Source organism: Pelmatolapia mariae, linkage group LG1 (assembly GCF_036321145.2).
Source record: "Pelmatolapia mariae isolate MD_Pm_ZW linkage group LG1, Pm_UMD_F_2, whole genome shotgun sequence".
Lineage (NCBI taxonomy): Eukaryota > Metazoa > Chordata > Actinopteri > Cichliformes > Cichlidae > Pelmatolapia > Pelmatolapia mariae.
Genome location: NC_086227.1, coordinates 13,008,788 through 13,035,149, shown reverse-complemented (window position 1 = coordinate 13,035,149; position 26,362 = coordinate 13,008,788). Strand labels below are relative to the sequence as shown.

The window sequence follows — 26,362 nt, the reverse complement described above, 5'->3', positions numbered from 1 at the left end:
GGTTTTTTTTAACATTGCCTTATTTCTTTGTTGCATGACTTCCAGACTAGGCCCTTATCAGTCTACACAAGATGACCAGCAAACCACAAACCCAGTCAATACCACACAGGGGCGCCATTAACTCACAGCTAGGCTCAGCATCATTCATCACAACTAGCACAACAAAACAAGCAAGTTCAGCTTCATTCGGCTAGTGTGCGCTGCTCACTGGTGCAACAGAAATGCCAGACTCATGATTTAAGCATTTGTCAACCTTAAAGTTGCTTTCATAATATAAATTCATAATGTTTAATCTTCTGCTTAATGAAATACGTGCAATAGACACACAGCAGCCTCTCAGAAAACCAGTAATTGAATTGACTCACCTTTTTTCAAATCATCTTTTTTGGACTCAGGATAAACTATCCATCATTTTAACATCCATTCATTTAATGTCTTTGGAGCAAGAAGGCGATCCACACAGAGAGCACTCCTGACTGACGCTCTGTGGCTCGGGGGGAAACTTTGGGGCATGTCCAAACAAGCCCCGGCACCCCGTCCCTCCACATATTCACACCCCCCTTTTTTTCCTCACATGTGAGTGGTATAGGTATCGGTCTACCGTGTAACTAAAACTACACTAAATCCTGTTTATGTTCTGTCTACAATCACGAGTGAGATATGCGCAAAGGCCTAGTTGAGTGGCCTGCATGTATGCCCACAGTGCGCCCACAGTGCCACTGTTTGACGTGAAGATGATCATCTCCAAATTCAGCAAGTGTGTTGCTTAAATGTGTATTTAATCAAGAAAACATTACATTTCCACTTGTAAAGCTGCATTAAAACTGTGTTTAAAGAAATCTGGATTTCACCCCTGCTGCGCCTCAGGCTGGATTGTGTTCAAGCCGACTGGAATGACTCGCAACTCGTGATCCCCCATTCTTAGTAGCACCAGACTTTAAAATGTCCCCCCTCCCAATAATCTCTCTTTGCAGCTTGCAGCCGTATGTAGTGTTAGATGCAACGATCACAACCAATTTTAGTCCTTAGTACATTTCTACAAGCTTGTAAAGACACACATGCGTCCTTGGATTAATCGCTAATTTCGTATTTATTTTTTTGTTTTATTTAATTTTAAAATGACCATGGGTACTGCTGTAGCTGTGCAGAAAAAGAAGAGAAAAGATTTTATACCTTATTTTCTGGGATTTGTAATATTTTTGTATTGCACGGTCAGTCTCCTTTCAGTAACAGCAAAAACAGCACAGGGAAGTCATTCTGTCAGGGTGCGTCGGGCCGTGGGTAAGCATATCTGAAACACCGTATGCAAGTGCGTGCGGAATTTTTGGGTTACTTTGTAACATTTTAGAGCTGCCACAATAATCCGAGGGAGCTTTGTTTTATAGTGACAATCTGTTCAGTGTGTCATGAGTTATGTCACGGCAATAATGTGTGCGTAATCATGTGGCATAGCAACTGTGGCAATGTTTGCTCTACTAATCGTCGTATGTTATCCGCATGAAAGACCGTGTAACTGCCATGAAAAGAGATCTAACCATCTTGGCAGAGCGCTCTAGCAACTTGCAGGCTTCTTGGGGTGACAATTCGTGTGTATGAGTTGTTAAGAGTCGTTATTAGAGTCGGTGCTTTCGTCTTTTATTTGATAATATTCTCTCGTGTATTTGTCAGGGGCTAGATTAAGGAAGTTGAAAATAGGTATTATCACACAACCGTTACTGGAGGTGACTGATTCATCCTCATCCCAGTCTCCATAAAGATAATCTTCCTTAGGCTTTCTGTACTGACGTATTCGACCAAAATGGCCAGACTGAAACTTTTCTGTACAATTAGATTTTAGTTCACTTTACTAAAATGTTCTAAAATGTTTTTTCTCCCTTATTTTTGCATTAGTTTACTATAATAGCCTTGATTTGAATGCGTGTGCGTGTTGTTTCTGCTGTTTTAGAGAATGAGACAGAATGCATCCCGCCACAGTCCTCCGAGTTTCCTGAAGGCTTCTTCACAGTGCAGGAGAGGAAGGACGGAGGGCTCATCATTTATTTTATGCTTATTTTCTACATGCTTTTGGCTGTCTCTATAGTCTGTGACGATTACTTTCTGCCATCATTAGAAGTAATCAGTGAACGTAAGTTCTACATAACACACACGTTTCCAATAGAACATCTGTGTGTAAGGTGAAGGTGTAGGCTTGGGTGGATGTTCTCATTGTATTTTTGCACTGTATGATTATCAGAGTAATCGGGATTTATAACAACAGATTCTAACACAATTTCTTCATTTACAAAGTGGGAGCCAAATCTACACATACAGTGTGAGGAAAATGCCTAAATATTTAACTTACTGAACATTTTAAGTAATAAATAAAGCTATTAGTCAGTTAATCTTTTGGTATAGTTAATGTAAACTAATAGTTTGGTCTTTGCAAAGTCTACAAACATTGTGAAAGTTTTCAACTTTATGCAACTATCCCTCCAAAACCTAAGTATATTTTATTCAAAAGAACCATATCCTTTTTAAATAGACGATCAAACCATGAAATCAACTGACTGACTAAACAAGCCCACAGTTGGCGGATATAAAATGTAATATCGCAGACAAATCCTTAAAATAAATATATCAATCTGTTTTTAATGGGCCATTTGAGGAGGGATTGTGCTATTGTTGAACAAAACTGTGCATTATAATTTTTTTGTGTGTGTGTTATTTGGACTCTCAGGTCTGGGATTGTCACAGGATGTAGCAGGAGCCACGTTTATGGCAGCTGGAAGTTCTGCACCTGAACTAGTCACAGCCTTCCTAGGTAATCGCCCATTAAGTAAAAACCTAATTATGATAACGATGACCCCAGCATGATCATCTGTGTCCTTGTGGTGTTCCCCAGCCTGACACAGTGACTTTACCATATGGGAACAAAAAGGAAAAGTGTCCTTGAATTAGGCTATTTTAACTTTCAGCTCTTTATTTCTTTTCCCTGTCATGCTTCCTCATTGCTCCTGGCTTCAAAGCTAAAATGTGCTCTTTACTGTCAGGTGTGTTTGTGACAAAAGGGGACATTGGGGTCAGCACCATTGTGGGATCGGCTGTCTACAACCTGCTAGGAATCTGTGGTGCCTGTGGACTTTTAGCCTCTATGGTACATTCTGACACGATAACACATAAGATAAAGATAAACATTACACTTCTGCTAACTACTTGTGTGTAGCAGTTGCACTTTTACTCAGCCAAAACAGAAGGATCGTTGTGTTTTATGAGCCTTAAACCACTTATTTTTGTTCGCTTTATCAGGCTGGGCGTCTCACCTGTTGGCCACTATTCAGGGACTGCCTGGCATATGGGATCAGTGTCGCTGCTGTCATTGGGATTATTTCAGATAACAAAGTTTACTGGTGAGTGTATTTGTGTGTACTGACTCATCATTACATGAATCATCTTAAGACCTTTCACCACATACAAACAGGGGTTGAATTTGGGTTGTAAAAGACTTTGTCCTTTTCTAAGAGACTCTATTTTATAACCCAAAGGGTGGTAACAAGATACAAAGTCATTTATAGCGTTTTATTGCCTCTTGTGATGTAGAGAAAAACAAATTAAAAGAGATCACAAAACAATTTGTACAGTGCAGGTTTGTTTTTTTCTTTTTGGTTTTTTATGGTACTGTCATAACTATATCCATGGCTAAAAAAAGCAACAACAATTTGGAGAATTACACATGGAAAATATGTTGAAATAATCCAGTGGTACAAAAGCCACTGAAAAGTATGTTTTCTGACCTTAACTGAGGGAAGTGAGACCTGCAGTGTTTTAGATGTTGATCTGGGTTCTTTTGTGACCTCCTGGGTGAGTCTTCGGAGAACTCTTGAAGTACTTTTGGTAGGCCGGTCACTCTGGTGAAGGTTCACCACTGTTCCATGTTTTCTCCATTTGTGGATAATGGCTCTCACCATGGTTCACCACTGCTATTACTTACATTGACATAATAATTGAAAAGTGCATTTTGTATTTACTCAGATTATCTTTGTCTAATATTAAAATTAGTTTATGTTCTGAAACATATAAGTCTGACAAATATGCAAAAAAACTAAAAACTCAGGAAGGGGACAAATGCTTTTTCACAGCATTGTATGTTTTATTTACAATATTTTTCATTTACAGTATGTCAATGAACTATTAATGCTCAAACTGTGTAATTTGTTGACAGGTATGATGCTGCCTGTCTCCTGCTGGTCTATGGCGTTTACATTGTGGTTCTGTGCTTTGACCTTCGCATCAGTGAGTTTGTCCTGAGGAAGCTGAGCCCTTGCTGCAAGTGTCTGGGGTCAGGTTCGTGTGAAAAGATTGAGACACAGCGTCTGCTGGGTTGGAATGACGACACCAGTTTGCGAGTCCACAGTCGCTCCAGAACAGACAGTGGGATCTTCCACGATGAGTCAGGATACTCTCACCTGTCCCTCAGCCTACACGGACTCAATGAAATTCCTGAAGGTAAGACGCACTTCTCAGTGGCACAGTAAAACTGCTTTCCTTCACCACCACTTTGAGTCATTCGCCTTCGTGTTTGATCTACGAGAGATGTATGATGTATATTCTCTCATACCAGCAGAGCATAAAAGTGTTTTTGCCGTCCCGGAGAGCGACCTGAAACGGATTCTCTGGGTACTGTCCCTGCCCATCATCACTCTGCTTTTCCTCACCATCCCTGACTGCAGGAGAAGGTTCTGGAAACAGTGGTTCGTGATCACTTTCCTCATGTCAGCAGTCTGGATCTCAGCTTTTACATATGTGCTGGTGTGGATGGTCACTGTAGTTGGTAAGATGGCTGTTTTAACTCTGAAGTCTGTAATAAAATTCTGTAGTTTTCATTAAACTTTTGCAGATTAGCTGCAGGTGTAAATTAGCTTATCACCCACTGAGCCACGGCAGATCACAAGTGTTGAAACTTGTGAGAAAAATGTTTGATTTGCAGAGTACAGTCACATGTTGGTCTGCTGGTTAATTCCTGGGATGCCATTGTCTAGGCAGGTTCAGAGGGGGCCTATTGTAGCTCCAGTGGGCCATGTGCCTAGCCGGCCACAGCAATTAACAGGGGGCTCACCCCTAAGGAAACACAGTCATGTGAGGACTGGGTGTATACAGAACTTGGCAGGGCTTCAAGAACCCCTCCATCTTCCATCTACAAAAGAATGAACTATAAAACGGATCCACGTTCAGGGTAAAAAGGCAATATTATCATGTGACAGTGGCAGGTCTACTTAATGTATAATGAGATTATTATCCAATAGTTCTCAGAAAGGCTCACATGCAGGGAAAGTTGAGTCTTACGAAATACCAGGCATGTAGGCTCTGCACTGAATTGGACAGTACAGAGAACTCAGTCACAGTTCACAGGCAGGATTGTAAGGATTCATTTAAGGTGGTGATTAATATTGGTGAGTTGTTTTCTGGATCACTTTGCCTGAAATTTATTTATTTTCCTCTGATGAATGTGGATTCTGGATAATGGACAATGTCTAATAACGGACTTAATTTTCAGAAAGAGACAAGGAGCAGATGTGCCGTTTACTTAACTTGATAATAGGATTTCACATTTTTATGGAAGATCCACAGTACTATGTACTTTTGAGCCACCCCTCATTTCTTGATATTTAGCTTTGGTCTTGAGAAATAGTTCCTTCAGTTTTTCTAAAGGTCGAAGGTTTTCTTTAGCTGCTTTTTCAGTCATTTTCAGCGCTTCTACCTAACCCTTTACAAGGGAATGTTTCTGTTGAGCAACTTAACCCTGACCTATGAGTCATTCAAACAAAAAAAGTACCCAACCTAAGGGAAGAACCAGTGTTGTGTCTACACATTACAGACAACTTAGCAGAGAACCAATGTTAATTTGTATCTTTAGGCACTTTGTTACTAGTAGCCTGTCGCAAAACATAATTTGTTCGCATTTTTCACTGACTTGACTACAGAAGTGGTATCTCTTTAGTTGAGAATGGCTGTCAAGAAGCTATTCTTAAGGCTAGAAAACAGGGAGAAAAGTCTCCACAGCCATCTGTATAACACAGAGGAGGCTCTGTCATGGGTTTGGCGCATCATTTCAGTCAGGTGTGTTAGACACAGAAATTGTACTAACCCTGCCTGATATACTGCATTTCCATTAATCTCTGCACCTATTTCCCTAGCAAGACATAACAAAATGAGTAGTAGTTCAATATTTTTGCACAACACTGTATCTTGAAGTTATTGGTAGGGTAATCTGACCTTGTGTCGGCATTGTGTTTATGCAGGTGAGACCCTTGCTATCCCCGATACTATTATGGGACTTACTTTGCTTGCTGCTGGAACCAGTATACCTGACACCGTGGCCAGTGTGATGGTGGCCAGAGAAGGTAACACTAATTTCCAGTTTCATTAACTTCATTTAAAATTCCTGAACAACTGCTTGCTGTACATTTAAACTTCCACAGCTTGTTCACTCAAAATACAGGAATGTTGAATTCTTTAAAATTTCAATGTAAACTTTTTTTTTTTTCTTCTTCTTAAGGGAAAGCTGATATGGCCATGTCTAACATTGTGGGCTCTAATGTGTTTGACATGCTGTGCCTGGGTTTGCCTTGGTTCATCAAAACTGCCTTTGTGGACACCAACAACCCTGTAGAGGTCAACAGCACCGGACTGGTCTTTATTTCCTCCACACTTCTCCTTTCAATTGTCTTCCTTTTCGTAGCCGTGCACATCAACGGATGGAAGTTGGACTGGAAGTTGGGAATCGTTTCTCTCATCTGCTACATCCTCTTTGCCACTCTGTCCATCCTGTATGAGCTGGGAATTATTGGGAATAATCCCCTAAGGCTGTGCAGCGACTAAGATCTGACCTTCTCAGGACTAAAGCCATATTTTCTGAGACAAAACAAAAATGTTAAGCTTTTAAAACTGTACAAATACCAAGTCGCTACGGCGCGCATACGTGATGGTCACCTCAGTGAATGATCTATTGGTAATATATTTTACCAAAGGTGGCAATGTTCCTAGGATCATTATTTTGGGCGTGTACACCAAGATCCAGACAAGACCAGTATCATCACAAGGCCCATCTTCACATTCCAAGACATTCCCTGTCTTACATAAGGGTCATGAACAAAAAGCTACTGCTCCCACAAGTTTACTGCAGATTTCCAATAAGAAAAGAAATAAAAGGTTTAAACTGAACTCATCTGGCCTTGTCCTCCTTTTTAAGAGGGTGGTTGAGCTAAAACAAAAGGACTTATTTCTCTGATAAGCTTTTATGAGCGAGAAAGAATGGTTAGAGCCATAAATAGTTTAAAAAAAAAAAAAAAAAAAAAAAAAAAAAAAAAAGAAAAGAAAGAAAAAAAAAAAAGAAAGAAAAACTTTCCACTCATCTTCAGTTTCCTAAAACTGTCACGCATTTTTTTTCCACAACCAAGTTTGCAATGCTTATGTGGACTTTAGACACTAATCTACCCTTAGAACAAACCCAACAAAGTTTAGTTCAAACTAAGCACAAAAGCCTTCAAAAGACTTCCAAGAAAAGAATTTGTTCAAAACTGTAGCAAACCTAATTCAAATAAAAATACAGTTTAAAATCCCGTTTTAATCTGTAGCTTTGGTGAAATCTTTCTAACAGCTTGAGGATGCACTGTTACGCATCTTTTTTGCAGCACTGATGTCTAGTTAGGTGTCCGTATCGTATTCCCCCGACATACACGTGCCATAATATAACTAAAAAAAAACCAAAACAAATCTAAACAAAACAGCTATTTTTGGTTGTACTCTTATTAACAGGTCGCCACAGCGGGTAACTCAGTTTGTCAGGATTATGCCAAACCCACTCCGCGATCTAACTAAAAATACTAAACTTTAATAACTTTAAGCTTGAAGGTTTAAATACTTGAATATCTTTTTGTTCCTATAAAATAAACTCATACTGAGTTTCATCTGTGGACTATTGTGGTATTTTTCAGATTTGAAGTTGCCAATGTAGAACACTGTTCTTGGGGGGGTGGGGGCAGAACTACAGCAAAAGTTTACACAATGAAGAACAACTTTGAGACTTTGATCTCAGGAGAATTTACAACCACCAAGTTTAAAAATTACAAACTTTATTTGGTCAAATAAACTGTCTCACAAATTAAAAAGGGTTTATAAAACAAAATAGCTATGTAGTTTACATTAACAAACAAAAAAGGACGAAAGAAAGAAACAGTATACACGTGAAGATATGAAGTAATTGTGTTTTTAAAACAAAACAAAAGATCATTGGCAAGGGGACTGAATGTGTACGTGTTAGCTTCACTTCTACAAAGGATCTAGGCGTTTCGATCAATACGGACGTCCACCTCTCGGCCATTTATCTTGGTTCCATTCATCATCCTGCAGGCCTTCTCGGCACTCTCTGGAGAGTCGAATCTCACCGTTCCGCATCCCTTCGACTTTCCATTCTCCATCTTGATTTCTGCAAACATTACCTGACCTGTAGCAGAAAAGAATGAGCAACAGCTGAATTTTGAAAGCAGAATCTTTAACAAAGTGTTGATTAAATCTTACATTTTGGCCTTTGTTTTCAGCGATCAATTGTGGTGAAATGCCAAAAGTGCTCCAGTGGTTAGTGAATTAAACAGAGAATATTTAATTCAGTGGTCTATAATAAGCGAAACACTTACCACAGTGACTGAACTTGTCTTTCAGTTTTTGCCATGTCAAATCATAGGACAGCTATAAAACAAAAATATACTTCAGTCATTACATTAGTCAGCATTTACACATTTACAGCTGGACCTTTGTACAGGAATCAAACATGTCAAAGATGACATTGAACTGATTATAAATCCTCCAAGCAAAAATTAATGATTCATCGAAGCACACCACATATTATTAATAACTTTGATTGGATAGCTGCATAGGCACACAAAGGCCCAGCAACAATATATTTAATGACATCTAATGAACGTTTATCACGTTAAAGTTTAACTGATCATGTTAGCACAGCGAACTGATTAAAGAAGCAGTAAATTTAGATACACAAATGTCTTGAGAACACATCTAAACAAAAGAGGAATGATGGGGGGGTTACAAGAAATTGTAACACAAGTGATGTTTGCTAAACCTGGACCTTTGAATGCCCCTTTAACATTTTAAACTTTGAGTGGCAGCATACTATAGTGCTTGCACTATGACTACTATCACTATCACGACTGACTGTATGGGAAGATAAGGATGTCCACAGATGTAACAGCTCTGCAAATCAAAATAAATGAACATGGTTTTATTTCTGCTTACATTTCGCACAAATATCTGGCAACCTGCTTTGGACCCTGAGCCTCTGTCTGACATGCCTCCACCCATGTGGCCCGGCCCCCCGCCGCCATAGCCACCAAAGCCACGGTTCATGTCCATTCCTGACATTCCCAAACGGTCAAAGCTGGAGCCCATTCGGTCCATCGACATATTTCCCATTCCACCACCTGAACACGCACACACACACACACAGAAGCGCACACAAACAATGTAACCTAATGCACAGTTCGGTTTTAACAGGGTCATGTTTGCAGTTTCCTGCACTGCTGCAGAACTACAAAGTCTCATGACACATTTGTGTGAATTGGGACTTTAAAAACACTTTGCACCATTTTATGAATAGATTTTTATTAACTTATTTTAATAAAATGTAACCGACGTGTATCTAAACACTGCAGAAGAGGATTGATTTTCTACTTCCAACTTGCTATCACAGAAGCCAATGTCGCCATGACACTGTTTATACAGTGGGTGCAGACTCCGTACCAGTTTAAATTATTAGTCACCACACTGCACGAAGAATCAATAGGAAAACTTCTTTTGTGAAAAGAAAATATTTTAACCACTGACAAACCACTATACCCCTTTTTAGTCTCTAACAAACAAGTAATTGTCGATCTCTGGAAAAATAAATACTATAGCATTTGCTATTGTACAGGCAGCAGTGTTCTGAATACTTTCAGTCTAATAATTTAAACAAGCTCAGGATGAAATGGAAAAATACCATAAGGATGGTCAACCAAAACTTGACAACTCCGTCATAGATTCCATCTTACACTGTAACTGTAAAGGTTTTCAGGTTTGTGTGGGTTTTTTGGCATACATGAAACAGAGAAAGTGCATATTTTCTCTGTGGGTTGCTGTGGCCAGCCAGGCACATGGCCCACTGCTGTTTTTTCTTGGTCTTCAAAAAATAAAATAGGTGTGGTGACTGAGTCTGTTGTGACACGAGGAGCTGCAAAATACACCGATGTGCTTGCTAATAAGTAAGAGGTATTAATACACTACTTTCTTTATCTGTGTGACAACCATGACCACAAGTTTCCACACCCACTGCTAAGTGTATGACAGTTCAGGAGATTAGGTTGCTGTAATCAGCCATAAAGATCTAAGCTTCTGTTTCTCTATTCAAATGTTATCCTTTCCTGTAAGAAAGAAAACAGAGCTCCAATTTATGCAATGCTGCAAAGATGATGACTCTATGCTTCCCACATCATTGTAAAGCTTACCAGCAAACATTCAGCAACAACAAGGCTACCACTTTAAACAGGTAGGAAGTATGATATGAGAGATGTTACTTATGTTATAGCAGGAAATCCTGTTAATTTTGTTTCATTCTTTAATTTTTCCATGTTTATCAATTTACACTGTTTAAATTCAAGCAAAAGAGTTACATTTTACAAAAAGGGTCATACTTGAAAAAGACTAAATATTTTAACTACTGGAAGGAATGGATGATTTGGGGGCAGCCCAAACTTTAAGTAAGAGTTCTGTTATGGAGTCTCATGTACCTTTAATTACAGAACAGCTGCTATAAAAATGATAATTGGAAACACTGTGTATTAGATTTTTTTTTTCCTAACCTGTGCCTAATCCAGTTCCCATGTGCCCCATGCCACCACTGCCCATGCCTCCTCCAAAGCCTCCACCTAAAGAAGAGTGCAAGTTGATGCAAATTAGATTATACTACGATGCAGTGGAAAACACAGCCTCCCTGAAGTGGGAGTATAACTTACCCATTCCTCCAAAAGAATCCCCAAATCCTCGATTCATTGGCATGTCACCGTGCCCAAAGTCCCGATCCATTCCACCCATTCCTGATCGGTACATATCTTAACGCCAAAAATACAACAAAAGAGAAACAAAACAATCAACAATAAAACAAGATGACACATTAGTTACCAATAACAAATAGATAACCTGATTTTTTGGCCCATTGAGGGTAAAACACAGACTTACCTCCCATTCTGCCAACTGGTGCCATGTCCCTCCCTCCAAAGCCACCCATACTGCCCATGCTATCCATGCCTCCAAAGCCTCCACTCCCACTACTCATTCCTATTAAAAGCAGAAGAGAAAAAAGAAATCTCCTTTGTTAACACCAAGGTAACCATGGTCATTCAACAGGAAATAAACTCGTAGGTAGCAAAAAGCTCACCTCCCCCAAGTCTGTTCATTCCACCATAACCTGATACATCCATACCTGGCAAAAGACAAAGGAACATCGAATTACAAGAAATTGATGTAATTCCATAAAATCTACAAAGTAAAAGCACTTAAATATTATCTGGACAGAGCTCTGCTCATTTCATTTCTTTGTACATTGAGGCTAATAGAAAAACAGACACTGGTATGTTGCATATATGTCAATCTAACTTGAACACAGTTAATATTGCCTTGAGACCCTAATTTGATGATCAGCTAGTGGAAATGTAATTCTGTCGGATAAATATTAGCTTGTAAAGACAAACTGTTGCAACTCGGCATATATATGACACACTTTGCACTGAATATAATTTAAACCTAATATCTCAAAAGGTGACTGACCTCCAGGTCCCATAGAGCTCATGCCGCCTCCACCACTCAAGCGGTTGGCATTGATGGGTTGACCTCCTGGCCCCAATCCCATGCCAATACCACCTAGACCACCTACACAAAGAAGAAAAATTCCTTCTGTATTGTCTCCAACCACAAGAACTGCTCAAGACATACTTCATACATACTAAAGGCGCAGTGCCATTTTGGTGAACAAATTATTTATTCACTCATACACCATCTTGTTAAAATGCAGCTGTTCACATCCTGTTCTGGTAAGACGCGTTTACTTGATTAATGATAATAAAACTATTTTTTTAATTACGTTTTTTCGCTTATGATGAGGGAATAACAGCAAACTCACGTGGTAACTGAGGTGCTTTTTCTACTTGCCGGAAGTCTTCAGCGGGTAGAGACTTCTCATCCTGCAAGACCAAGCATTTTTCTTTGCCCACATATTCACATCCTCTGCATAGCTTAAAGCACATTGTAACTTAAACAAACAAAAACAAAAAATACAACACACACGTACCATTTTTACATGCATCTGCCTGTCGAAGAGCATCTGCCCATTGAACATGGCTGGAATCAACATCAAGGAGAATGCTGTGGTAAATATTGTGCAGAATAAGTTCTTCGTCTCTCTCTCTTTTTTTTTTTTAAATTAATACTTAATTATAAAGGATACAAATGGCCTGCACAGCTTCCAGTGGCTGCTCAAAAGTCACTGTTCCCATCCCACGGCTCTTGCCATCTTTATCTTCCTTTACATCTGCTCGCTTCACCACACCGGCCATACTAAACACCTCTTTTAACTTCTTCCACCCCACCTTAAAATCCAGCTGTTGAACAACAGAAAGACACCAGTGAGTTTAATAAACAGAAAAAAAAAGATTACTACACAGATTTGGAAACTGCTATACCTCCATATCAGTGACAGCCATACTGTGCACACTGTGTGGTAAAGATGGCACAGCAGAGCTTTTGTAGCCGTCTCTTATGCTAATGAAGGGTGGTGACGGTGGTACAGTGGGGAGTTCATTTCCCATTTTCAGTACGAAGACAAAGTAAAGTGGATTATACTACTGCTTACGGTAAACAGTAAACATTAGTGGATGGATATCACACGAAAGGGGTTAAAACAATACTATGTCAGTAGTTATCTAGTTATTTTTGCTTACTTAGGGGTCTACTAGCTCTTTTGGTCGGGGTAGAACAGTGGTGCAGGGTTTAGCACTGTCACCTCACAACAAAAAGGGGTTTGAATTCACCGGCCAGCTAAAGCCTTTCTGTGTCGAGTTTGCATGTTCTCCGAGTGCCTATGTGGGTTCTCTCCAGGTTGACCGCCCTCCCCCAACAATAATTCTAAATTACATGTTTGTGTGTAAACAGTTAACGGTAACTGTAATGGTGAAAGTGGATTTGCTTGTTAAACAGTTGTAGCTACAGCATATACACATATCATTTTTTATTTTTTTTTTTAAATTACACAATGTTTAGGCCCAGCTGAAGGTCCATTAAACTCTGGTGGGCTGCCAGGCTTAAAACAGACTGGCACAAATCCTGTAGAAACATATGATTGTGGACGTATTTCACAGCTGGTCAAATATTTAATTAGTAATACTAATCTCTGGTGCCAAGCTATTAAATTACTTTAAAGCCTTCACTATGTATACGAGTGTGCTTGGCAGATGTCTACAATTGCACAGTGGTAATTAATGTTTAATAACATTTCCTTACATTAGCTACAAACACAGTGTTGCCAAGTCGCCCAGCCTCCAGTGCATGGATGACTTCAGGTGGGATGTTAGGGTTGTTAGCAATGGAGGGCGGGAGGTTCATCACACCAGGCCCCATGTCCTGCCCACGGCCTCCCTGTTGACCCCCTCCCATGCGTTGCAACACACGGCGGGCATGCTCTCCATCAGGGTCCTTAAATAGAAAACATTACCATTTAATCAATATTCTACATTATCACAAATGCTAAATTTGTGATGATAACATTTAAGAAAAACAACTAAAACTAGAAAAATTCACAGTGTCATTTTAATTTAGTGGTACATCACTGGATATTTTCAGATCTGATGTTAACAAAAACATATGTAATGTAATAATGCTACATCATGGTTACCACCACAATCTTTTTATGACTGTTTCATGTGCCCACAATCAACAGAAAATAGCAACATGAGATCAGCTTTTCTTAAAAAAAAAAAAAAAAAAAAAAAAGAACAGCTAAATATAATCTGCAATCTATGATTTTCACCTCCTTGATGTTGAGTGGCCTTCCACTCAGGTCATGTTTATTCATAGTTAATACTGCCTTCTTCACAAACTCCTCATCTTTGAACTCCACCACACTGTTGAACGAGGCAAACGGAGACGCCACATGAGTCAATGCGAGCACAACATATAAAAACAAAAAGTTCTTTCTTTGAGAAAAATAGGGTTTCTTACCCACACCCCTACGAAGGTGGCATCACAGGAGTTCAGGAGTCACAGAAGGAGGGAACAAAATACAGTTAAAAACAAGATATTACAAACAAAAACATAATATAACATCTCAACTAGTTTTTAATATGTTTTTTATGCATGTTGGCCATATTTTCCCTGCTGGCTTGAGCCGGCTGGTTTTTAACTTTACTGCAAACAAGAAAAATGCTGAAAAAAAAAACCCCAAAAACAAACAAACATCACATTTCTTAATAATTAAAGATATTACAAGAAGAAAAATATCTAAACAGTAATAATATAAAGGTTGCGGTTAAAAAAAACCCCCAAAAAAACAAACACATTTGTCAGTAATATTTAAACATTCTATTATTCTACCTGAAAATATTTAGGTTTTGAACTGGACATTGATTACCACGATAGATGAAAAAAGCAACAACAAATGTATTTAGTACATTGTTTAGGATTAACAAGTTGTGACTTTAAGAGAAAAATTGTGTGGTTCATCTTTAAATCTATTGCATCATTTGTTGCCATTTAACATAAAGACATAACAAAAACAACTACGTGGTCTTTTGCAACTGCTTTGTTCCATTAAACAGAAAGCTTTGCCATATAACAGAATTGTAAAATAAAATTTTGAGACATGAGGGTCAATCAATAAGACCAATCACACAACCCCGCATTTCCCTTTGGAAAATGGCCAAACAAACAAACTTTTAAACCAATTGAAATGACAACAACAAAAGCAAAAGTATACTCTTAGATGAGTTCATTGGCTACATTTCCAAAAGTCAACAGGACATCTCCCTTTCAAATGAAAAATCAATCATTAGCCATCTTTCAGGCTCTAAACACAACCTATAGTGTCTCCAGTTCATTTAACCCAAAGGATCAGAGCCTAAAAGAGCACTACATTATTGAGAGCCTGCTGAGGGCATTTAAAACCTCGTGCAGCAATTTGGCCACATCACTTACCCTTGACTTTCCTTCAGCATCCTTAAAGAGCTCCACGTATGTAACCTCACCAACTACATGAGACATACAAAGGGAAAATACCAAAAGAACAAAGGAATTTAAGTCACCAAGTCTTCAAATCACCGCTGGCCTTGGCAATACAGCTACAGATGGAGATGTCCCCATTGATCAACAGCCAGCCCAGACCAACATCCCACCAGACAACACCATGCCTTTCTGGGCAGTGACTGAGACACCCAAAGGCCAAGGCCAGAAAAATAAAAACAAAAACAGCAAAAAACAAAAACACAGCTATATTATACCTGGGAATTTCAAAATTCAAATCAAAAGACTTCAACGTGATCAGTTTAGCAACAAATTCCATTCAAGGCAGTTGAGATGTTTAAGCTGTCCTTTGACCTTTCAAAATATCTTTTTTGGGAACTCTGTATTTCATAAAGTAAAACATTGGAATATTGTTCATTGATACTAGCAAGATTCACCTTAATGCAGATGCAACAAAAACATTCAACAATCAAAATATTCCTTGCTGGATTGAGGTTACATTTTGGAGCTGACAATCCATTAAAACAAGTAACAATGTAACTACGTAAATCCTACTTTTTCCTCACATACATATCAGCCCAAACTAAATTGGTGCCCATCCAAAAATAATACATAAAAGAATTAAAACTCCAATAACCTTAAATCACAATATGGTGGTTCCTTAATATCTGCACTAAGCATATCCACAAAAGCTACACACAAATTAGCTGGCGTTAGAAGCAGACGTTCAAGCTTGTAACAAAACAGAACAAAAGGTCAAAATCTTCTTTTCAGCTGAAGAGAGAGACAGAGGGAAAGACACCATACCCATCACTGGATAGATTACCTTTATCACGCATTAGATCTTTAATTGCCTGCCACTTCATATCATACGGGATATTGCTGATGAACACTCTGTTCCTATGAGCACCCTTCTTTTCTCCACCATGTTTGTCTTTGTAGGGATGGTAGCGGCCTCCTCTTCTGCCTCCAGAGGATTTCTCTTTACCATCATGCTTTTCTTTGGGGGGCTTGCCTTCTTCTTCCCTACAAAATACAGAGAAGTGCAGGTCAACATCTCTAAACATCTTTCACAGATCACTGGGGCATCAAATTAAAAATCTACCCTTAATAAATTTGTGAGTAATAGCAGACTCATCCTTTATGATTTGCTTTAGAAATTTAATTTACACCTTTTTTAACCTTATACATACATAAAAACTCTACTCATTTTAATGAATTCTATAATATGGATCTAAAGTAATAATAGTAATAATAATAATAATAATATCATCTAACATAGCCATACCCACAAACAGCAATATGCATGCATACGTGCTAGACAAACTTTGGATTTCTGTGCGTGTAAATGACAACTACGTGAGTAGATGAATGCATGAACAAATTAAAAGAAAAAGTACTCATGCAACTTCTGATTTTGCTAAAGACCAACATAATGAGGATTTTAACCAAATGTGACATTTTATAAATCCTTATGAAAATACAGCACACATTTTAAATGAACGGATACTTTAATGCGTATAGAGCACTTTAAATGAACTAAGCCGGTCTAATTTCTGTGCAACAGCGCGGAGCCATTAGCAGCTAACTGCAGGTTTGTTAGCATAGCATAGCGCAATGGCCATGAACAATTGCATTAAGATTAGAATGGGTGCTAACTAGTAAAAGCACAGCATATAATGCTTGTGGTTAACCTAACTAATTTAATTAAAGTAAGGCTGGCTTGTTGATTACTAGCGCTGAATTTTAGAGTTTCGTTAGCTTTAGCTAAATATGCAAGCACAACACAATGGAGAGTAGCACCTAACCGAGAATGACCCATTGCACCAGCCTTGTAACATTATGGCCACAGTTTATGGAGATGCATATATACCTTAAAGTCTTGCATTATATTTAAATTTAACACATATACTTCGACGTTATATTTCTTACTAGAGATTGGAGGATTCTTTGCTAACAATAGCTAGCATTCAAGGACTCCATTTTAGCTAAGCTAGCTAACAGCGACGCAGAAGGACCAGACAACATTACAACTTTTTAACTCACATTTTCACGCCGTTGGGTGTTTCTTCAGATGTCTCGTCGGGTTCCGACTTGACTGATTCAGAAATTTCCTCCTCCTGTGGTTCCTCTTTAAGCGTTTCAACATCTGCCATGTTTAGGTTTATTTTCCCCACACACAACGCAGGATAACTCGATCGCTACGCAGTTCAAAATGTGCTGGGAAGATATGTGATTCCAACGCGAGATTTGGGAGCTGTTGCTAGGCATCGTGGGAGAATTGAATAGTATAGGTGTCAATGGACACGGGTGAAAAGAAAAAATTAAATCCTTTAAAAAGAATGTGGACGCGATTTCTCTCTAAATTGAGAACTGAAGAAAGTAAAAGCTTCTAATGCAGCGATTCTTACCTTTTTCTTATGTGCCCCACTTTATTTTAGCAGTAAAAAGGATTCCAAGTTGAGCAATACCATGAGCAAACTTTTGTTTGTCCACCAAAGCCATTTTATACATGCACACAACAGCGTGCGAACAAGCGTCTACTAAAATAAAAATCGTTGGATACTGTGAAAATGTCTTCTAACAATATAGTGCAAAAGATTTCTTATAAAGTATTATAGAGCAACAACTATTTTATATGCGTATTTGTCCCCTTTCCAGATAAAAAGACAAAACAAAAAATAAACATAAATTGGGGTGATGTTTGGGTACAGAATATACAGAAGTTCAGTGTTATAGAATCTGTTTAAACTTTCTTAAAATATGATCCAATAAAGCTCCAAGGTCCATCAAGCACATCAGGTCCCAGAGAATTGCCTGCTCCACTAATTTGATCTCCATAACATCTTTATGGCAGCTTTCCATCCTCAAACTGTTTGTTTGTGTTGCTTTAAGTTTATTAAAAATGATCTGTTTGCTGGTTAGAAAGGCCAGTGCTATAATACATTTGTTTTCCTGTTTCAGACATTGTAATTCATAAAGCAATACCAGTATTACCTATAAACTACAATATTCCAGGCAGCACACTCACGGTGTCAGACTAAAATGTCCCATCTTATTGATTATCATGCAGAGCCAAGTCTATTCATCATTCCTGAAACTATTGATTAATGCACTTTTACTCCACTGCAGGAATACTTTCAATTTCGTCACACAATCAGCTTTAACATTTGAAGAGAATCTGCTCAGCGAGCCCTGAGGAGATTCCACCAGTGGAGAAATACTTTGAAAGCTAATTTTTAACATCACAGTTTAAAGTTGCACAGTTGTACAGAACTCTTTGCCCAGCAGGTTTGTCGTCCTATAGAAACAGCAAGGTGCTGTTAATCGAATGCACTTGATTAACTGATCATCAGTAAGTGTGAGCAACTGCGTAAAAGCAAACATTTTCACAGTTTGCTTATGTGTAACTGTTAGATATGTGACAATCTTCCCAGGAGTGAATGACCCAGTAAATTCACCCCAAAGTCAGACGATGCAATACACAGTAATAGCATCTCAGAGTCTACATGTCTTTTGTCATGTCCTGTGGACAGACCAGACCAGACAGTGGAGATGTCTGAACATAATGTAGAGCACAATTTTTGGTGAAAACCAAGCGCAGCAAATCACCACAGCACTGTGGTGGAGGGGTGGTGATCTGGCCTATTTTGCAGCAACAGAACCTGCACCTCGCAGTTATTAAGTTTACCATGAACTCCTCTGTAAGCCAAACTATTTTAGAGTCAAATGTGAGGCTGTCTGTCTGACAGCTGAAGCTGAAATTGGGCAATGATTCCAAGCAAAACAGCAAATCTACAAGAGCATGACCAAAAAAGAAAAGAATCACGGTGCTGCAATGGCCCAGTTAGAGCCCAGACCTCAACCTGATTAAAATGTTGTGGCAGGAACTTATAAGAGCTGGGCATAATTGAAATCCTTGTTAACCGCAATGAACTGATGAGACACACAAGTTAGCTATTGCCGTTATAGGTGGTTCTACAAGCTACTCAATCATGGGTTGTACTTTGTTTTTCACACACTGCTTCTGCATTTTGGTTCAGCAGCTACAAATAGAAATATGCATATATATATATGTGTGTGTGTGTGTATATATATATATAAATATATATATATATATATATATAAATATATATATATATATATATATATATATATATATATATATATATATATATATATATATATATATATATATATACCTCACTGCTTTGGTTTCGGCATACTAATCGCTAACTCAAAAACTGACTTGTAAAAAAAAAAAAACTTTCACTTCATTCAGGAAGAGCTACACGTAGGAGTGACAGAGTACAAGTTGCAAACAACCGTACGTCTGGTTGACCTGTAACTGAGCACATAGGTTAAAATTTAACATACATTGCATGCATCACTCTGTAAATGAAAAATCAGGTCAGTAAACTGATCCTTCATTTCCTTGATAGCATAACATCCATTTCACAAATGATTGGTGCACAATTCATACCATGCCTGCTGAACAATCACTAATCGATAAAATATCACATTTACTTTTACTATTATTGGAGCAAGACCTATAAATTAAAGCTGGAGTGTGAGTACCGAATGAAAGTAACAACGACGACAAAGTATTTCATGTGTAGTGGTTTACACTAACAAGCAAAAGATCTCTGGTTCAGTTTTGCCAAATCAAACATGTGAAGTGACCCCTTGTGAATAAGGAAGCAGCTAAAAGTCACATCTGCACATTCTAAAATGAAAGCCCTCTTACTAGTGTCTCCCTCTAAAATAATTCTATAATAGTATTTCATCCATTTTCTGCTGCTTATCCAGGTTGCAGGAGCAGCAGTCTATGCTGCATTTATATAGCGCTTTTCGAGACCCTTAAAGCGCCCTACAATTCCACTATTCATTCACACACTGGTGGAGGCAAGCTACAGTTGTAGCCACAGCTGCCCTGGGGCAGACTGACAGGAGCGAGGCTGCCATATCGCGCCATCGGCCCCTCTGGCCATCACCAGTAGGCAGTCGGTGAAGTGTCTTGCCCAAGGACACAACGACTGAGACTGTCCGAGCCGGGGCTCGAACCGGCAACCTTCCGATTACAAGACGAACTGCCAACTCTTGAGCCACGATTGCCCTGTGTATTTGTGGGAAAATGTACCCGACCATTTTTTTTAATGAAAATAAAATTTTCAGTGTCATTTTGATTAACTTGCAGCTCCCTGGAGAAGTAGTATTTGCAGCAGTTTTGGTTGACGGGAAAGCCAACTGGAGTAATTACAATCTTTGCAAATCAGTCTTTGTACTTCCTTGTGAGACTGTATAACCCCCCAAAAAGACATTCATTAAAGTTTCTCTTAGAGCAGTTTAGAATAATTGTTTTACAGTTCTCAGTATCAGCCTTTCTCCTGATCGCTTGTCTGACTGAGATAAACATCCAACAGCCGTTATCCATATGTACAACCAACACTGGATAATATTCTAATATGCTTTATGCAACAAGTTAATGCCTCAGCAGTTCCTCTTTCACCTTGACGCACAAGTAAAGGTGCATTTAATGATATGATAAAGGCAAGTAATTGAACTTCTGATAATTTTGACATGAATGGACTTGTGAAATCCTCTCTGCAAATTCGTTATCAATCAATGGACTGATAATAACATGCAGTTTACATGTGTTTCATCACTGATGACCACACACTACTCCACTGTATCTTGACAATAGCACCTCTTAAGAGACTTTCATTTTAACCTTTGGGCTTTAAGTTGATAAGAACAACGAGGTAAAAAGACTAATGAGGAAACTGCCCGTGCAGTGTGGCATCTAAATTGGAAACACTGTTTGAAATACTGAAGCAGGCTGCCTATTTCTACCTGAATACAGCAAAGTATTAACAATAAGTCTAAAAAATAGCTGCTGATCCAAGAAAAGCAATACTAAAATTTACACTGCAGAGGCACGAATCCAATATGAAGAAACTATTCCGTCTAAGGTTGCATCGGTGATGATAATCTCCCTCATGACATGCCTTATCCTTAGATGCGAGCCACTGCACCACTGTGACAACAAACAACATTGTTCATTTGAATTTCCACTGAATAACAATGAAACAGATGGCCAGATGCTTCACTGCTGCATTCCTTTATAGTTAATAATCAAGTACTTGCTGTTTGGTCTGTTTTTTGTTTTCTGTGCAATACTGCTTTTCATTCACTACATTAATATCTCTTAAAACGACAGGCTTTTCTCCTTCGCCGTGTCTGGGCAGCTTGCATTCGGATAAGCCTTTAAGGAGAGGGGGCTAATTCGATTTGGCCACAGCCAACTGCACCAATTAAAGACACATCATCAAACTCGGCTTGGAGGATAGTGCTGTGCTGTACCAAAAATACCTTTGCAGCAGCATTTACAGCCCAGAGGCAGTCAGAGGGAGCACTCCCCCTGCCTGCTAAACCAGGAGATCCCTGTTTGATTTTTGCTGGAGACGTTTTGTTTTTTGGAGAAAGCCCCCAAATAAGCCCCGAGAAGGAACAGTGAAGAGAGAAGAAGCAGATGAGGCAGATTGCTTGTTTATGCTGCTGCATTCATCCTGGTGCTGCTGAGGTTGGGGTGGGAGGGAATGTTGTGAATGACTGAGGCAGCAGAGCAGCTGAGTGAGACTAACAAGTGGTTGCCATGCAGCAGGAGCAAGCGCGCGTGCTTCTGGAGAGAGAGCTAGAGAAACAGAATGATAATGAGCAGCAGGCAGCAAGTAAAGGAGCATGAGGACAGGAGCTCTATCTCTCAGAATAGACATATAATAGCTAGATCCAGCCTTCCGCTTCCCTTCCTCTGTTTTAATCTCTTCACCTCTGGCTTTTTGGTTAGATGAGCAGTTAGCCTAGCACATCCAGAATGCCAGCAATGGATGAATTAATGGATATACATCTGAAGGCTTCAAGAAGGAGGAGTTGTTGGGAAGAGACAGCAGCAACAGGTCTGTAAGGATGGCATGATAATGATGGTGAGACGCCTGTTTTTTCTTCCTAAGACATCCTCACTAGAGAATCTGTCAATGCAGTCCCTCTCTCTTTCACCTTACCTCACTGCCTCGCTCTCTCTTCTCTCACTCTCTCTCACCATCCACACTTGTGCAGTGTCCTCCTCATCATTCTGCTTCCTTCCTCCTCGTCTGTCTTTCCCTGTCCTCCCTGTTCATTTTCCTATCTGTATGTAATCCCCCTTCTCTTTTACCCCCTCACCCCCTTCCTGTCCTCTCACTCTGGCCACCTGCTGCTTGTGTTCATGTGAAAGATATTGGCGTTGGGGTTGGGGGATTGGGAAAGTGCAGACTTCCACTTGGGTGACCACACCAATTTTGTGATTATGTTTGGTCATTTACGGTTTCCCTCTCACCGTCTAATGGAATTGCACTGTCGCGCAGGCATCTGCTTACATGCAACAGGTAGAGATTCCATTCCTGTGGGCTGAACATATGTAGCGTCACATCTTCACAAGATGCGATGTAGTCATTCATTCCTCACTGCTTTGCTTATGTGTAACGGCTGGCTATGCACTGCGACACACTGTAATTCTAACCTGACTTAAAGACATGTAGTCATGCCTCGCTTTCAGTGAGTCGAGCCTGTCTCTCTCCTCGGTTCACGTATGCTCTTTGGGTTTTGGGGTTGTTGTTTTTTTAATTTCTTTGCAAAATTTACGGGGGGGGGGGGGAATCTGTAGAATGAGAGAGATCAATCTTCGAATGTTCAAAAGAGGCATTTATGTAGATACAGGAAACCTTGAATGAATTTCTCTACAGTCTATGCATTAACTGTTGCACTTAAACAGGCTGATTGAAATGGATCTGCTCACAAGACATGATGGCCGATAGCTGACACCATCATTTAAACTCTGTCCAGGTAACATGCAGGCTTCTAAACGCCTGACCCTATCAGAGGAGAGATGAGGCACCTAGATGTTGGTTTACCATGAGCAGCGTCCACTACAACCACTCCCTTGCTGCCATGAGCGGAAACGACATGATGGCGCACTCTCTGACTCTGGAGCAGAAGACAGCCTTTGCCTTTGTGGGGATGCTACTGGTGTTTTTGGGGCTGCTAATAGTAAGGTGTTTCAGGATCCTGCTGGACCCCTACAGCAGTATGCCCTCCTCCAACTGGGCTGATGGCATTGAGGGGCTGGAGAAAGGGACGTTTGAGTACGCCCTTACTTAACACAGGGACACACGCATCAGTAGATGTCCTGGCAAACAAGAAGTGTCCATGGAAATCCATATGCATATTCACACACACACACACACACACTTGCAAACATGAACGCACACAAGCTCCGCACAACCATTGCACGCTGAAACGCCATTAAGACATTACTGTGGCATACCAAACTCCAACAGCAAAGCCGCGTGTTTAATGTGTGTGAATTGTTCAGTGTCTGTGTGCGACTACATGTTTGTTGTATGCGTGTGAGTGTGGGAGGTGGTCATATTGTCCGCCCTTCTGCCAGGGGGTGTGTATTTCAAATCATCGATTTACACAGAACTTGGCCGAAGCTCCCTTTAACCCATACCTGCGAGATGAATGAATGTCTGTAGATAATAAGAGATGGATGTTCATGGAAGTGGGTGGGAGATTAGGATGCAATGGATCTTTTAAGATATAGTTTGAAGACTCAGGGACAAGATTCCTCATGTGAACTTAGAATGGAAGAGAGAGAGTGTTTGAAACTCTGCACAGCTAAATTGTTCTGCACAGGAATGTATACGAGTGGATACAGGGTAATATGTCTAACTAGTGCTTTGTAGACTAATCAAATCCAATCTGTGGATGATCCAAATGGATGCTGCTGCTGCTGCTGCTGTGTGTGTGCACTTCGGTCCCTTTCTGTGGTGTCTTGTTCTCTGAAGTCATGCAATGAAAGGCAACACGACAAACTGTGATTTACATTATGGTGTTACTGTTTCTAAATGATGCAAAATCAACTCTCAAGAGTTTGTACTGCTGCTTTTTTTTTTGAATGATGGTATACTGTATCCTGCCACAATCACGTGTCAGAGTGAAAGGAACAAAAAACAACCCCAACTGTTTACTTTGATACATGTGGCAGTGTTGCTCTATGACTTGTCAAGCATTACTTCCATTGTTTAGCTTTCAAGCGAAATGAGGACGAAAAAAAATTGGAAGGACTTCCTCATTCTCAGCACTGCTAGTTTTCTGAAGACAAGGAGAAACTCTCACTGCTCGCCTGCCTGCATAGGAAAAGGTCACATGGAAAACAGGTGTGGGATGTGCGTCCCGCTGCACCTGAACATCTTTTTCCTGTAGTTTCGGTCTCACCTGCAGTCTTTCTTCCAGACAGAGGAAGACAGAACAGTCCTAAACAGAGATTCTGTAATTCGGCCCACTGCTCAAAGTCTGGAGTGTTCCTTTGCTAATTTCTACGGTCTACGGTTTCTCCTTAGCGCTGTGACTCTGCCTTACTGTGACCTTCAATGGGTTTATGTGCCTTCATCTAGAAAACATTAGAGCACCTGTTTGTGCGTGCGTGCCCGCGTACGCGTGCGTGTGTGTGTGTGCGTGAGTGTCATATCATGACGACAGGCCTGTTGCTTGCTCAGCTGGTGGTGGAGGTTTCTCATTGATTTTTGTTGGATCCAATGATGTAAAAATAAATAGAATTTTCTTCACTTTAAAATATTGCTTGCAAAGTCTCTGTGTTTTGTGCCTCTTGCTTCTTATGCGGGGAGATCTGTTTTACATGTGAGCACACTACACGCTACAAAATTTCAAGCCTTTTTACATGGCCCGCTCGTAAGCTAGGAGAGCAGTTTTGCAACATTGCTGCAGCAACAGAGGGAAGGGGAGCAAGAGAGCGCCACAGGCTAATATTGGAGATTTAGAAGCAGTTAGACTTTTATGTTTTTTTAAATAAAACTTTTACAAATAGGTCCTCATGCAGAAATTGATGATATGCATGTGCATGTATGGTACGGTCTAAAGAGAAATGGGGGCTAATGCAACAGCAGACACAAGGAGATCTGCAGAACCCACATGCAGTTTACAATGAAAGGCCACCCTGTTCATCCCCTCTGACACGCATCATTTGTCAGGAATGCAATCATTATTGCGCCATTATCTCTGTCACCTACGTGACATCCTTATCTGAAATCTATTCTTAGCAGGAAAAGGCCCAATTTGCCCTCAAGCCTACAAGACCACTTGAAAGAAAAATGAACCCGACGTTGTAACAAAGGTTACCCAGGAAGTGTTTCGAAACGTTTCTGCGTCACACTGTCTTGTAATATGTCACTCTGCTGTCAGCTTGGACGGTGTCCGTTATTCGTTTAAACACCATAACTCGCTATCCCTTCATTGACTGGAATAAAACAAGGAGACAGCTCTTTGGATCTTTGGCTCCTGGGTTTGATGGAAATAGGAGCTGAGTGATTACAAAATTATTATTGCACAGATCATGTGTTGATGGCATGACTGAATAATTTACCTTAGCGTTGCTGATTATCGATCATTAGTTTTATAACTTGCGATCTTCGGACTTCACCAACTATGACCTTGATGTCGCAATAAGGCCAGAAGATCCAAAAAGTTAAATTTTTGTTTGAACCAAAAGCAATTTAATACAATCTGCTGCTTTTAGTACAAGACCTTTAGGAAATCATTTTAGTGAGCTGAATACTGTAGTTTAAATGCCTCATTTTAACACGGCACTGGTTATTGTCAGTGACCTTGGGGTCAGATCTAATGCTTTATCTAAGACTACCGGTATTTAATTTTAGACTCGTGACTTGAGTTACATAATTTGACAAGCATCCCCATAATTGCATTTGCTTCTGATAAAGAGGAGTGGTGCTAAAAATTGTTGTATAGAAAACTCAAAATCATAAAAGTTTTCTAGCTGTTTATTGATTTTTTCACAGTTCGTGCTGGGTTTGCTGGGTTGCTTTTGCATGTATAATCTTAATGTGGACAGGCTTGAAATAAGCGCTTTGAACAACTGTGGAAGCCTGTATGAATGAACATATCAATGATTACCTACCTCGATATATATCATTGT

The 26,362-nt window shown here is 39.7% G+C and overlaps 3 protein-coding genes across 4 annotated transcripts; 2 read left to right on the top strand and 1 right to left on the bottom strand.

Annotated features, from left to right (window-relative positions):
• The first annotated feature begins 993 nt into the window (after positions 1-993).
• Positions 994-7,197, top strand: slc24a5 (solute carrier family 24 member 5). Of its 2 annotated transcripts, none has more exons than XM_063472714.1 (9): positions 994-1,281; positions 1,946-2,125; positions 2,717-2,800; positions 3,030-3,133; positions 3,286-3,386; positions 4,199-4,482; positions 4,601-4,807; positions 6,276-6,377; positions 6,533-7,197. In XM_063472714.1, the coding sequence occupies exons 1-9, from the start codon at positions 1,119-1,121 to the stop codon at positions 6,853-6,855; spliced, it is 1,548 nt and encodes a 515-aa protein (XP_063328784.1). In that variant the 5' UTR covers positions 994-1,118; the 3' UTR covers positions 6,856-7,197. The 2 variants fall into 2 exon arrangements, with proteins under 2 accessions (XP_063328784.1, XP_063328779.1); XM_063472709.1 differs by having other exon boundaries at positions 4,598-4,807.
• Positions 7,198-8,095: 898 nt separating this feature from the next.
• myef2 (myelin expression factor 2) lies at positions 8,096-17,541 on the bottom strand. The gene is made up of 17 exons (XM_063472733.1): positions 17,359-17,541; positions 16,139-16,338; positions 15,268-15,320; positions 14,296-14,303; positions 14,105-14,198; positions 13,579-13,770; positions 12,527-12,680; positions 12,371-12,420; positions 12,203-12,263; positions 11,851-11,952; positions 11,462-11,506; positions 11,263-11,361; positions 11,040-11,135; positions 10,887-10,952; positions 9,286-9,470; positions 8,670-8,721; positions 8,096-8,479 (listed from the first exon to the last, which is right to left on the bottom strand). The coding sequence occupies exons 1-17, from the start codon at positions 17,466-17,468 to the stop codon at positions 8,316-8,318; spliced, it is 1,731 nt and encodes a 576-aa protein (XP_063328803.1). The 5' UTR covers positions 17,469-17,541; the 3' UTR covers positions 8,096-8,315.
• Positions 17,542-22,054: 4,513 nt separating this feature from the next.
• On the top strand, positions 22,055-24,916 carry ctxn2 (cortexin 2). The gene is made up of 2 exons (XM_063485214.1): positions 22,055-22,295; positions 23,194-24,916. Exon 2 carries the CDS (start codon positions 23,263-23,265, stop codon positions 23,506-23,508), a length of 246 nt encoding a protein of 81 aa, XP_063341284.1. The 5' UTR covers positions 22,055-22,295; positions 23,194-23,262; the 3' UTR covers positions 23,509-24,916.
• Positions 24,917-26,362: the final 1,446 nt, after the last annotated feature.